At 42.2% G+C, this 13,149-nt stretch overlaps 1 protein-coding gene across 1 annotated transcript; it reads left to right on the top strand.

Moving 5' to 3' along the window:
- Window positions 1–446: 446 nt before the first annotated feature.
- GCSH (glycine cleavage system protein H) lies at window positions 447–12,346 on the top strand. Its single transcript, XM_026663319.2, has 5 exons — window positions 447–650; window positions 5,602–5,681; window positions 7,091–7,154; window positions 10,339–10,470; window positions 11,671–12,346. The coding sequence occupies exons 1-5, from the start codon at window positions 503–505 to the stop codon at window positions 11,766–11,768; spliced, it is 522 nt and encodes a 173-aa protein (XP_026519104.1). The 5' UTR covers window positions 447–502; the 3' UTR covers window positions 11,769–12,346.
- The last annotated feature ends 803 nt before the right edge of the window (window positions 12,347–13,149 follow it).

Here is a 13,149-nt window from a genome sequence, read left to right as displayed (position 1 = left end):
CCCAGTTCTGTCCTCCCCCCACATCCTCCCTCTCCCATCACAGCCCCTGCCCCCTCTCACACCCACTCCCCAATTCTGTCCTCCCCCCACATCCTCCCTCTCCCATCACAGCCGCCCGCCCCCTCTCACACCCACTCCCCAGTTCTGTCCTCCCCCCACATCCTCCCTCTCCCATCACAGCCCCCCGCCCCCTCTCACACCCACTCCCCAATTCTGTCCTCCCCCCACATCCTCCCTCTCCCATCACAGCCCCCGCCCCCTCTCACACCCACTCCCCAGTTCTGTCCTCCCCCCACATCCTCCCTCTCCCATCACAGCCCTCCGCCCCCTCTCACACCCACTCCCCAGTTCTGTCCTCCCCCCATGCCCACGCCCCGCCCTTCCCCACACGTACCCCTAGGGCGGAGGGCGGATCGCGTCGGTTAGTCCCGCCCTCGGCTCCGCCCGCGGGGTCAGGCTCAGCGCGTCTTGGGAGTCTGCGGGGCCGGTGCGCGCCGCGGCTATGGCGGCGTTGCGAGCGCTGCGGAGGCTCGGGGCCAGCCTGGCTCCGCGCTGCCCCGGCCGCTGCGGCCCCCTCATCTCGCCCCGGGCGGGCTGGCCGCAAGCAGCCTCGACCAGGAGCCTGGGCACCAGCGCGCTGCTGTTCTCGGGTGAGTCCGGCCACGGGCAGCCGGGGATGGGAGCAGCGAGGGCGAGCTGCGGCCGGGCCCACATGGCGGGAAGCCGGGCAGGGGCCCCGGTGCACGCGGGCTTTCTGGGGGGCCCGGGTGCGTGTGTGGCTAGTGCTCGGGGGCCGAGGGGGGTGTTGGGGCAGGCGCAGGGGGGCCTCCGCGTGCCTGGAGGGGGCTGGCGCATGCGAGCTTTAGGGCTAGCGTCGGTGCGTGGGGTTTGGTGCACGCAGGAGTGGGAGCTGCTGCTGCGTGGAGTGTGGTGCATGTGCCCGTTACTTTGTTGGCAACGAGCTGTGTCCCACAGTAGTGTTCAACATCTCGGGAGAGCGAGGCTTACCGCAGTGGTTTCCAACCTTTTTTTCCCGTGTGAACCCCTGAAAGTGTTCAAATGGCGCTGCGGACCCCTTTGGAAATCTCAGGCATAGTCTGCGGACCCCCGTTGGAAAGCCATGGCTTAGAGGAAAGGGAACGGGTCTTGTTCTAAATGGCATAGCAGATCACTTGCAAAGCGGGGAGCCTAATCCAGAACGCCTGACTCCCGCTCTCTGAACGCTAGAAATCTGCCTGGTTCATTAATCTGCAGAAAAGGGGACTTATGCCTAAAAATCACGCATGTTTAAAGACGTAACTTTTAGTGACACAAAAAATGGGGTGGAGTCAAGTTAGTAAATCAAGTTCCACTGTGTGTAGCCTAGTTTAAAAACAACACAACACGTTTTGCAAAATGGACAGTGAGCCATTATTTTGGTTACAGATGCCTTCTCTGCAGTTTCACCTGTTTTTATCAATAGGTAATGCTGTAGCGGGGTTACTACAGGTACAAGCACTAGGTAGACATGGTGCAGCTATTTTCATCACTATGGTATAATCCGACCACTTGTTAGGACTGCTACCCCAGTGACCATGCGGTGCTTCCTGCTGATGTTAGCGGGTAAGAAATTTGCTAGTGTGCTCGAGGCCTTAGATGGTTTTACTTTACTATGCATAGTGTGCAATAGAAGTTTAAATGTATTCCTGATGCAGGCTTTTTTGTAGACACAGCCACTGAACGTTGTTACATATTCACTGATAGCTGTCGTATACTTATAGGAAAAGATGACAGATTAGGCGCTGATCCTGCAATTCTTACTCAATGTAGATCGGGGTCGGCAACCTCTGGCCCGCAGCTCACCAGGGTAAGCACCATGACGGGCCGGGCCAGTTTGTTTACCTGCCGCGTCCGCGATCGGCCGAACCTGCGGACACGGCAGGTAAACAGACTGGCTCGGCCCGCCAGGAAGCTGTGTGCCAGAGGTTGCCGATCCCTAATGTAGATCCATAGAGCCATCTAGGAGGTGTCAACAGGTGAAGCTTTGATGATGCACCAGTCAGTGTGATTACAAGTTTAAGGTGAATGAATCACTAAACTTTCCTCTCAATGGACTATGTGAATTTAGGTCTGAATGAGCTTTATGTAGGCACATTCACAAGGGTACAGGAGTCCACTTGCATGGAGCTACTTGCAGGATCAGGACCCTGAACCCTGTCTACTTTAGGGAACTTGGACCAGTGTAACTATACTGATGTAGCTATGCTATACACTGATATGAACACCTAGTGTAGATATGCTGCACTGGTGCAAAACTGGGCTTGCAGCAGTGTGACTTACTCCACTTGTGCCTAATGTAGGACAGGTATTTTGTCCTGTAAGACAAAACAATGGGATATGTTTCTCCTTTTGACTTGGTTTACCATGCTAAAAAAGATTTCTGGCAAATAGTGTATTACCCATGAAGTTCTTAATCAGAAGCAGGCTTCTAGTTTAAGGGAACTTGCAAAGATGTTATACTGCTGCACAACTGTGAGAGTGTTTTGAAGTCTTGAGCTTCCATTACTGATCCATTTATTAACTATTAAGAAAAGACCAGTACCAAAAAAAAGAAATCAGAAGTCAATACATAATGGCCTAGACAAAAGAGATGCAGAAAAAGGAGGAGGTGAGAGGGTATGTGCTGACAGGTTTATAATAGCAATGACCTCCAGGTACTGAATTTCCTGGCAGTTAATAGCTAGCTGGGTTAAGGGCCTGAAGTAGTCCCTTGTGCCTCCTTGTTCCATGTAAATAGTGGAAAGAAATGGCTTTCTCATTAGTCACTCCTTGCTTAATTACAAGAGTAATTCTTGAATCATCTCTCATCATGTCAATCTTTCTAATATATGGGGCATTTCTTCTGTTGATATATCCTGTATGTAATAATTAAACCACACACTTCTTTAAAGAAAGAAAATGAATATCTATATGCCACTGCCTGTTTGTGATGGTTGGCTCAGGTTTTTCGCACTTTTAGGGTATGTCCACACAGGGATGCTTAGGAAAGTTAAGCTGAATTAACTGAAGATATGAATTTAAAATGAATCGGTTAAAGTAAAAGCAAATTCACTTTGAAAGTGAATTAAGCTGAACAGAACAAAGGCCTCTTTACTTCCCAATGAGCTCGTCCACCTGGGTTTAATGAACTTTAAATTCACGCCTTCAGCTAATTCAGTGTCATTTTCCTGAGTGTCCCCCTGTAGACATGCCTAGAGTTTTCAGTAATAATAATGAATTGTAGTACAGCAGATCACTTAGTTAATCTCAGGTTTTTGCTGTGTTCAATGTTTAAATGTTCTTGAGACCATTCCAAGCAAGATTATTTATTAAATCTCTCTACTGTTTATATGAATTTAGAATGTTTGTTGCCATAGTGGACTAGAAGTGTTTTTTGCTCCTTTTCTTTTTGATGTGCTACAAAGAGCAATTTATAGACTGTTCCAACAGTTCAAAACACTTGACTGATTTGGAATTAAACCTCTACCAAGTTTTTTTAAATTTTGCTTTATAATCAAATTTTCTATATGCTTGTGTGTCTTCATGATGAGTTAGTGGCTGTCTCGTGTATGTGAAATACATAACGTTTGTGTTCAGCTAGGGCTTGAGATCTGCTTTGATCGTGTCTCTTCATGGGTCCTGGAATTGCAACCTTAAAATCAGGGGTTTACAGCAATATAGTTGAGCTGCAGTCCAGGAGCCCAGCAGGTTGATAACAAAAACTGCTGAGTTTCTTCAGGCAGCGGGTTACAAGGTAGGGAAAACTTTGAGGTAGTATAGTGGGGATTCTGCAGGGGACCAGTGGCTGAAATTTCATCCTACAAGAGAAGCCAAAAAACACAGGGAGGATCTTGGAGCCAAAAAGGAAATCCAGATAGGAACATGAATTGCCTGGCCAGACTGAATTGCTATGGCACAGGTAATACAGAAAGTTTGGTTTCATAAAGAGTCTTTTCCAGTTGTCAGAACAGCCCATGTCTGATTGGACACACATAGTGAGTCAGGGTGAAGAAAAGTACAAATTCCCCCACTGCTGCTGTACATTCCCCTCATTCCCAAATGCGGCGGATGGGGGGAATGGATGAGTAGAGGGGAAAAGGAGCAGACTAGAAGTTTAAGGAATAGGATTGTGGACCTGTTAAGAAGAGGTTAGGGATTAAAGGTCATGGAGAAGAGAGGTCTTCAAATGGGATTCCAAGAGGGAGAATTAAGTATGAAGTGTAGGGCATCTGGAACATAAGCATGGAAAGAGGCACACTCCGGAGAGAATCAGAGTAGTACACCTCTACCCCGATATAACATGAATTCGGATATAACGCGGTAAAGCAGCACTCCGGCGAATCAAAGCGAGTTCGATATAACGCGGTTTCACCTATAACGTAGTAAGATTTTTTGGCTCCGGAGGACAGCGTTCTATCAGGGTAGAGTTGTATTTGTAGAAATGTGACTAGAATACATGAAGAAGTATGAGTGAGAATTGCTGTGAAGTGATCAAACTTTAACTGGGTCTTCTATATAATTGTCTATTAAGAACACAATTCTCTGGTGACCCTGCAGTAGTTGCACAACAATTATATAAATGTCCCAGAAGCTGATCCTGCAACCCGTATTCCTGTGGGGTAATCCTTACTTGCATGAGTAGTCTGATTAACTGTAATGAGCATAGGGTACAGAATCATTCCTCTTATCTGGATTTGCAGAATGAAATGTATTCAGTAAAATAAGGACAGTTTTGGGGCTCCAGTGATCTTATTTCCATTTTTTTAAAACAAAGTGTGAATTGTTGCAATAATGAATAAGTGAAAAATAAATGTACTTAAAAACCATTATGTTTGAGTTTCTGCAAGCTGAAATAGTTTATCTGCAAAGGGATAGTATGACCTCTCCATGTCATCTAAGAAAGTTCAAATATAGTGCATTGCATGAGGCACTGTGAAAGTTGCAGTGTTACAGAAATGTTATTAGGGCCAGCTTTATTGGGAATAATGTGGAGAATTGGCTTAATTAAACAATTCTGAATTTGAGGGAGAAACCTTTTAAAGTTGTGTTGGACACACACAACAATGAATAAAATTCTTAAACTGTCATTTTAATTAATAGTACAGTCTTTTTTCCAATTAAATCCCATCTGGTGGTGCTTCATGCTCCACGCTTTGAGCTGGTAGCTTTAAATATGATTTCCTATGGCATATTTAGATTGTCCAGGGCCAGATTTTGCCAACTGTGATCAGGCCCCTACTGTGTCACTAAAGATGTAAATCAGGCTGTCTTTTTTTTTTTTTTTTTAAATGGATCTAAATGCTTCTGCAATTCACACTTGTTATTTATATATTTTGGCATCTAAAGCTAAATGATGCGATTCTGATGCACATTTCAACACCTCACGTGTGGTCTGTGTTAATATAAAGCATAATACCAGCACTTCCAAAAAGTGTCCCAAACATGCAGTCCATACCATAGTTGAACAATAATGTTCAAAGCCAAACTCAAGAGAAAACAGTGTTTAGAACTGCCAGTATATTAGAGTATTTATAAAAGTAAAATGTCAATATTTTCTGAGATATCAAATTTGTTTCATTTTAGCCCGCAAATTCACAGACAAGCACGAGTGGATATCAGTTGAAAATGGTATTGGGACTGTAGGAATCAGCAATTTTGCACAGGTATTGATTTTTTGTTGTTGTCCTTCAATATTTACTTGTACATTCCTGCTCTTGTCCTTGAACTTTGGATTGTTACCCTGTCCTTTTATTATTTTTATTGCATATACTGTACGCTTGAAGCATATTATGGGCTTAGATCTCAAACTATTTCTAAAGTACATTATGCCGCTTCAGCATTTGTGGATAATTTTTGATCATGTTAGTTCTCCATTGGATTGACTTAGACTTGAAGAGCATCTTAGTTGTTAAATCAGAATAACAAATCAGATTTATTACTCTGTTACTGTTTTAATCTTGTTTTTTACTTTCTTTATAGGAATATTAGACTGCATGAGGAAATTATTGCATTGTGCATGTTTGGGCCAAATTCTGCTCTGAGTTTTACCCTTTTGATTTAAGAGGAGTTCTGAACAGGAATAGGATTTGGTGCAGGGAGAGTCTGTAATGTGTGTGATAGTCATTAGCATCCTCATCTGTGATGCTTACCGAAGAGATTGGACTATTAGCTTTCAAATCCTTGGTCGGGATATTTTTCTAGCTTTAGTCCCTGTTATGACTGGTTAATAGGATGCTAGTTAAAGATGTGCATTAAAAACAAAAAATCCAAAGAAACATGCCTAAACCTGGTAACAACCAAATGTGGGACGTTGCATTGATGTATAATATATGGGACAATGTCAGAAGCTTTGAGTGTAGTGGGATTCATGTTCTTTATAAATAGCCTTTCTGTAATTTCAGCTTTCTGAATGTGTAAATAACATCTATTATCATAAAAGATCCCTAGGTTTGTGTGGGGTAGAGATAAATTTTGGGTCTTAAAGGGTTTGACCCTGCTTCTGTTGAACTCAATGGCATAAATCCCAGTCACTCAAATGGCCCAAAACCAGACAGCTGATGAGTACTGTGTACTAGGCAATGTGTAAATTGTCTGCATCGGGTAGACTAGGACTCAGATATTGCATGGTCTTTCAAATGACACAAACAGTAAATGCTTCATGCTTTGGGGGTCAAATCTTAGTTCCCTGACATCATTGGGAGTTTTGCTGTTAGGACCCATTTTGGTTCTATAAAGATCAACAAGGATTCTGTCACATCGTGCCTGGAGGAATGATTATGTAATTCTTTCTCATGGACTCATAACACAGCTGTAAGCTTATTAAAACCCTAATATATTAACACATCTTGCAATTTAGAGGGCATGAGAAGCTAACTGGTTTGCAAGTTGTGTATCAAAAAACATGATTCCTGTTAAAAGTGTGCAGCCTTTGAGTGGGATGGGCACCAACATTTAAGCAGAGGAATATAATTTTAGTCTAATCAGTTGTGTAGTTACAACCTTAAATCCCTCCTCCACATGCTCATTTAGCCTTTACTTGTATATATTCCTGATGCATTTGGTTTGTTTTTAGGAAGCATTAGGAGACATCGTTTATTGTAGTCTTCCAGAAATTGGGACAAAGTTGAACAAACAGGGTAAGTATTTTTATTTTAAGCTGTTAAACTATTGCTATAACAATTCTTAGGTTTTAATCTAAACTAACGTGATTATGCCACTTCCTCAATTATTGTTGTTTTTCATATAGTTAAACGTTCGTTTGTTTGTTTGTTTGATGTAACCCTCGGATCCTGTCATATTTAATTTCATTTATATGGTTGCATATTTGTTGGATATAAAATATGGATTGTTCACATTTTTAAGAGAGCTAAAGGCCTTATTTCTAAACTCTGAATGTTAGAACAGAGCAAATAGAGTTCTCAGATCTTGCTTAAAAGGAGAACCTGCCTTTAAAATTGTAAAGAGACACTTAAAACCAGTTGTTTAATTTAAATGTTTGCTTAAATTTTTAATTATACAAATTTAAATAGAATTGCTACAATAAACTTTTAAAATTGTACAATTTTCCATATTGTGATTTGACAACCTGCCAGTGCTTCTAGGTGACTTATTTGTTACTGTTTTGCAAGGTACTTTGGTTGTTAATCAACACAGCAGCTGATGTGGTGCTTTACAAATTCAAAGCTTTGTACAAACCTTGACCCTCTGGCAAGTTACCAGAGCTGGAATTAGAATTTGATAGTTTCCAGCTTCCAGTTCCATGCTTGGCCCATGCTGCTTCTCAATAATTTAATTATGTATTATTAAATTATAAAGAGTGTAATAACTTGTAAATCACTACAAAAGAGTGAGTGTTAGCAAGCAGGAGGAGGCTTTTCCTTTGTTTTCATAAGGAGTGCTGATGTTCTGGTACATGTTCCAAAAATCATTCTTGCCTAGAAACATAAATAATCCACCATGGACTACAGACGCAGGAAGTTGCAAAACAAGATTACAAAAGAGGTAAAGCAGCAGGACCTCTATTCTGAAATCCTTGTTGTGTAAAATGTTCCCAGCGACTATTTTAGCCGCACCATCTACAGAAGGCTTGAATGTCAAATGTTGGAGAAAGGCCCTTTGCTTTTGGGCTTCTAATTAACAAACTCAACATTTTTGTTTTACTTTATAGTGAGAAAATTCATTCCTCCTAGTTCCTATCTGCTCCACCAGCTCTAACGCTGATTCTGCACCATGCACATCTAATTCCAAACTCCCGAACCCATTACATTCTGTGCTCATACCAACCTGCTGTTCTGACAATTCCATGTTCCTCCAGCCTGTTTCTCATTTCATTACAGTTTACGGCTGCTTTCAGTAGCATTGTCCCACCTGCCATTTTAATAACTGTATACAAAATAAGGAAAAGGGGGTGAGCAATTCAGTGGTACCCACTTCCTGATTCTGAATACTAAGGGATTTGCTCTTCTCCCAGTGCATGTACATTAGCTCTTGATGGTGTTTCTGAAAAAGTGCACTATTAGGCTTTGTCTACACTACCAAGTTTTGTCGGCAAAAGTTATGTCGCTTTAATTAAAACCGCTGTTGCGTGTCAGCACTATGCTCCTTGTGTCAGCAGAGTGCATCCACACTAGCAGCTCTTGCATCGATACAGAGAGCAGTGCACTGTGGTAGCTATTTAGTGTACAAGTGGCCGCAGGGTTCTTTCGGAAGGGTTTGCAATGCCTCATGGGGAAGGTGTAGCGCCACATGATGCACGTTTCTCAATCGCATGGTTCTATGGGCATCCTAGTAGATTGTCAGCCACTTTTCAACTGAAGTGTGGGGGGAGGGAGAGATGACAGGCTGACCGACCTATCGTGAGGTGGGAGGAGTGAGGGACCCCCCCATGTCAGCCCCCGGCTCTGCTCGGCACAGCACTCTCTCCCCAAGCAGCCCACTCTGCCAGCCTGCCTGCCTATGGTTCTGAGATTCCCTCCCCGCAGCCTTCTCAGCTGCTGGGAGTGGAATCCTGAGCAGCTCTGTAAGCTCTCCGTGCTGAGGAATGTCAAAGCAGCACGGCGGGCCCCCTCCCCGCAGCGGGCCCCTGTGTTCCTACTGCAGGACAGAACAGGAGCAATCCTCTAATGATCTGCTCTCTGTTCCCAGAGCAGCAAGCTCAGCTGTCAGATACCTGGAGCTTTGAAAGGAGAGGGGCACTTGCCTGTAGGGCAGCAGAGATCAAAACAGTGAGCAGAGTGGTCACAGCAGGCATTGTGGGATACTGGTGGAAGCCAGTTCCATGGACAAAACAAACAGCAGCGTCTACGCTGACGCTTTATCACTTTAACTTTTCCGCAAAAAGCTTTATGCCTCTAGTTGAGGTGGTTTGGTTTTGCCGCCAAAAGTAGCTTTGTAGTGTGTACACCTCTCGAGTTTTGTTGGCAAAAGGCAGCTTTTGCCAACCAAACTTTGTAGTGTAGACAAGACCTCAGTGTGGTAGGAAATCAGTTCATGAGACTAATGCTTTGACTATTTCACAGGCAGATTACTTGAGGTAAAGGCTAGTTAGCAGCTACTCAGAATTTATATTTATACTCTGCAGCAAAGGGCTGGATGTGGCTACTGGTGCCTAGTCCCTCTTTGCTGGTCAGAAGTTTTGCTGTAAAGCATTGTAAATAGGCTTGGCAGAATTCAATTTTTGTTTTTTGTTTTTTATATTTGACAGATAATACTGATGTTTAAACATTTTCTTATTTGATCTATTCAGTTTTGCACAATTACACAAAATTCTGGGCTTGAAGGTTTTTTATGTTTATCAATTTAAATGTAGAATTGCAGAAAATTATGCGGGGGGGGGTCAGAGGTAGTTATTTAATGACAGTAGGTATCCTTCTAATAAGAATTCTAGTAAATTCTCAAGGTCTATCTGTACATTTTAGTTATCGATGAAAATATTTTTTGTGTGCAATGAAATCAATGTTTACTGACATTTATTGATAAAAATTGAATTCTTCCAAGTCTAATTGTAAGTAAGGCACCAGCCCCCAGGATGAGCTAAGTGACAAATTCCCATCCTTTGTGCAGTAGCAGGTAATGTTATCCCTCAACTGCCCCTTCATCCAGAGTACATAGTTCAAAAAGAAATTTCAAATTTGAAGCCTATAGTCATTGTAATGAAACCAGGGCCTTATCTTCAGCCTGTGTGAAAATCTCATCCTTTCTTCCTTGTTTAGTTTCCAGAGACTTATCAGGGCTGGGTCATCTTTAAAACCTTTATCTACAAAAGTAAATCATCAATGCCTTTCCTTTTTTTCTTTTAATGAACACAGTCATGTATTTCAGATGAGTTTGGTGCTCTGGAAAGTGTGAAGGCTGCTAGTGAACTCTATTCTCCTCTCACCGGAGAAGTAACTGAAATTAACGCCACCCTTGCAGATAATCCAGGACTCGTCAATAAATCTTGTTATGAAGATGGTAAGAAGCTATTGTTTCACTTTCAAGGAGTAAACAGCACTTCTATGATTAAGATCCAGATGGTGTTTCTATCACAAGCAGATCTTCTATTGTCCATATCTCCAATTTAATTATTTGGAATCTAAAAATGACATGGAGGGAACCTGGCCTGGTCTACACTACAGAGTTAAGTCGACATAAGGCAGCTTACATCGACTTAATTATGTCAGTGTCTACTCTACTGCCTTGCTCCTACTGAGGTAAGTGCCTTACTACACTGACATAATAACTCCACCTCCATGAGAGGCTTAGGGCTTATGTCGGGTAGTTAGGGCGACGCAGTGTCTGTATAGACACTGTGTTACTTACATCAGTTGTTGGCTGTCATTCCTGTCAATTTCACAGCTTCCTGCTATAGTCGTGAAATTGACCAGAAAGGCTGGAAAGCTCCCTACTGTGAACCCTGTACCGGGCTCAGGCTGTCACCCCAGGGCAGGTGGAGGTCCCCAGCTAGAGCCCGGGGGGGGCAGCCGGGCTCCTGGCAGGGAGCTCCACGCTGAGCTGAGAGTCCAGGGGGCAGCCTGGCTTCTGGCAGGGAGCGGGGAGTTGACAGCCCTGGGCTCCCAGCGGAGAGCTCTGCTCGGAGCTGAGCCCCCCCCCCCCCCCCCCTCTTAAGTCGGCAGAAATGCTTCTGGTGAGGATGCACACCAGTGACAGAAGGAGGGTGGTGTGGACATAAACAACTGCAGTAATTACTTCAGTAGTTGTAAGTCCACCTAACGTAGGTCTACTTAAGTTTGTAGTGTAGACATGCCTCATGTCTCTGAGCATCCTCTAGTTCCAATAAACCCTATAGTATGAAATTGTTAAACATTTTAGTCCTGTCTTCACTAGGAAATTGATCTGTTGCTTACAACTTCCAGAAATCTTCAGAGCTAAATATATTGTGGTTGAGTTTAAACCTCCTTTTAAATAGCAAAGGAAGAACATATTTAGAGTGGTTATATTTCCTCCTTTAAGTTTAACAGATCTTAAAAGCATCTGAAAACTGTTTTGCGTATACTAGACGACCAAGCCCTTGAGTCCATTCCAGTGTTAAAGAGCTGTAGGTACGTGGGGGTGAACTTAAAAAAATATTTCCTTAATGTTTGGATTTAGATGCCTTTATTTTAATAGGTCTAGTTAATTTTAAAAAAAATTAATTTAATTTCTTACTTACAGGTTGGCTTATCAAGATGACTGTGGACAACCCTTCAGAACTTAATGAATTGATGAATGAGGACGCGTATGAGAAATTTATAAAATCCATTGAGGACTGACCTGGAATGCTAAAATAAACCACTACAAAACACTTATATCAGCGTAGTTTGTCATAGATTAGTGGTGTACAGAAGGTCTGACATTGGGCAGCTTGAAAAAATTGCATATTCCAGAAATTTTGGATAACATTTCAAGACAAATATGCTGCCTCTGAATCGTGTTGTACTAAAGAGCAATCCTGTGACAATCAGAGATTGCAGATAGGAAAAAAAAAATGCTTAACATTTGCTCCCTTTTGCTAGTGATTTTTTTAGCCTATTAAACTTAATTATGTAATTTTCAAAGTTTGGAATGTCATCTAGAGTAAAATAAATTTAGATCCTGAAAATACACACTTACAAAGTGTAGCACTGTAACATGCAACAGTCTTAACAGCAGCATGGTAACTGTGTTAGCTGTCCAAATACATTTACAGAGCTAACAGGTTGTTGTGATGCAACTTTTGTATCAGGTTTCAGGTGTGCATAGCAATATAATCTTTAAAAAGTTTAGTTTAGTTAAAATTTTCTACAGATAAGGCTAGAGCCTTGCAGCAGACTAGATAACAGAAAATAAAAAAAACTAACTTTACCACTTACGTTTGCTGTTGTTTTGTATTCCATGTACCATAACCCATTTTACATATTGTATATAAAGTTCAGTATCCTGTTTGGAACTTGCAAGATTAACCTACCACTTGAACAAACTTGGGACTCAAAATACATGCAACCCTTCAAAGGCTCGGGATCTGTATATTCTTACTATGCATTTGCGTGCTAGAATGACTAATATCTCATTCTGACACATACGTGATAGAAATGCAGCCATCTCTAATGATTTAACACTATCTCATGCCCCTCTCAGCCAAAACCATGATGGATTCATTGATGGGTTAAGAGGACCTGAAGTTTCAATAAGAGGCCAGCTATGCCTATTATGTATACAAACTGAAGGATAAGTCCAATGTACTTAAAAACAACAACCCTGATTTAGGATTAGGAGGGGGATGGGATAGATGGAAGTGATGTGAATGAACGATAGTCTCCTGTTGAAAAGTTTAATTTGGGAGGTCAGAAAAGGATACAAGCACAATTCGATTGAGGGAAATTACCTGTATACTTCGCTCTTCATACGAGTTCTAGAGCTGTTTGGATTTCATTTTTTTTCTCTAATTCTTGTGCAGAAAGCATTATTTCTTACTTCTATTAAAAATCATGTTAAAGTTCAGTATCTATCAGCTGATGGTTAGGAAACAGCAGGTTCTACCCATTCTTTAATGTGACCTAATTGGAAAATGGTTGCTTTAATCATATGTGAATGTTCAGGATCGTGTATGACATCCTCTTTTGTAGTGAAGAAAAGCCACTTGGGGACTACAGAAATGTCAAGCTTTTGGATAAG

This window comes from Terrapene carolina, unplaced genomic scaffold (assembly GCF_002925995.2).
Source record: "Terrapene carolina triunguis isolate 2854851 unplaced genomic scaffold, T_m_triunguis-2.0 Scaffold33334, whole genome shotgun sequence".
NCBI classification, from domain to species: domain Eukaryota; kingdom Metazoa; phylum Chordata; order Testudines; family Emydidae; genus Terrapene; species Terrapene triunguis.
Note: the sequence above shows the minus strand (reverse complement) of the source record. Positions and strands in the feature narration are given on the sequence as shown.

Bases quoted from the DNA above. Each gene is read 5' to 3' on its own strand.
- GCSH (XM_026663319.2), top strand. From the start codon at position 503: ATGGCGGCGTTGCGAGCGCTGCGGAGGCTCGGGGCCAGCCTGGCTCCG. The intron at 651-5,601 runs GTGAGTCCGGCC...GTTTCATTTTAG, and splicing joins CAGCGCGCTGCTGTTCTCGG to CCCGCAAATTCACAGACAAG. The intron at 5,682-7,090 runs GTATTGATTTTT...GTTTGTTTTTAG, and splicing joins GAATCAGCAATTTTGCACAG to GAAGCATTAGGAGACATCGT.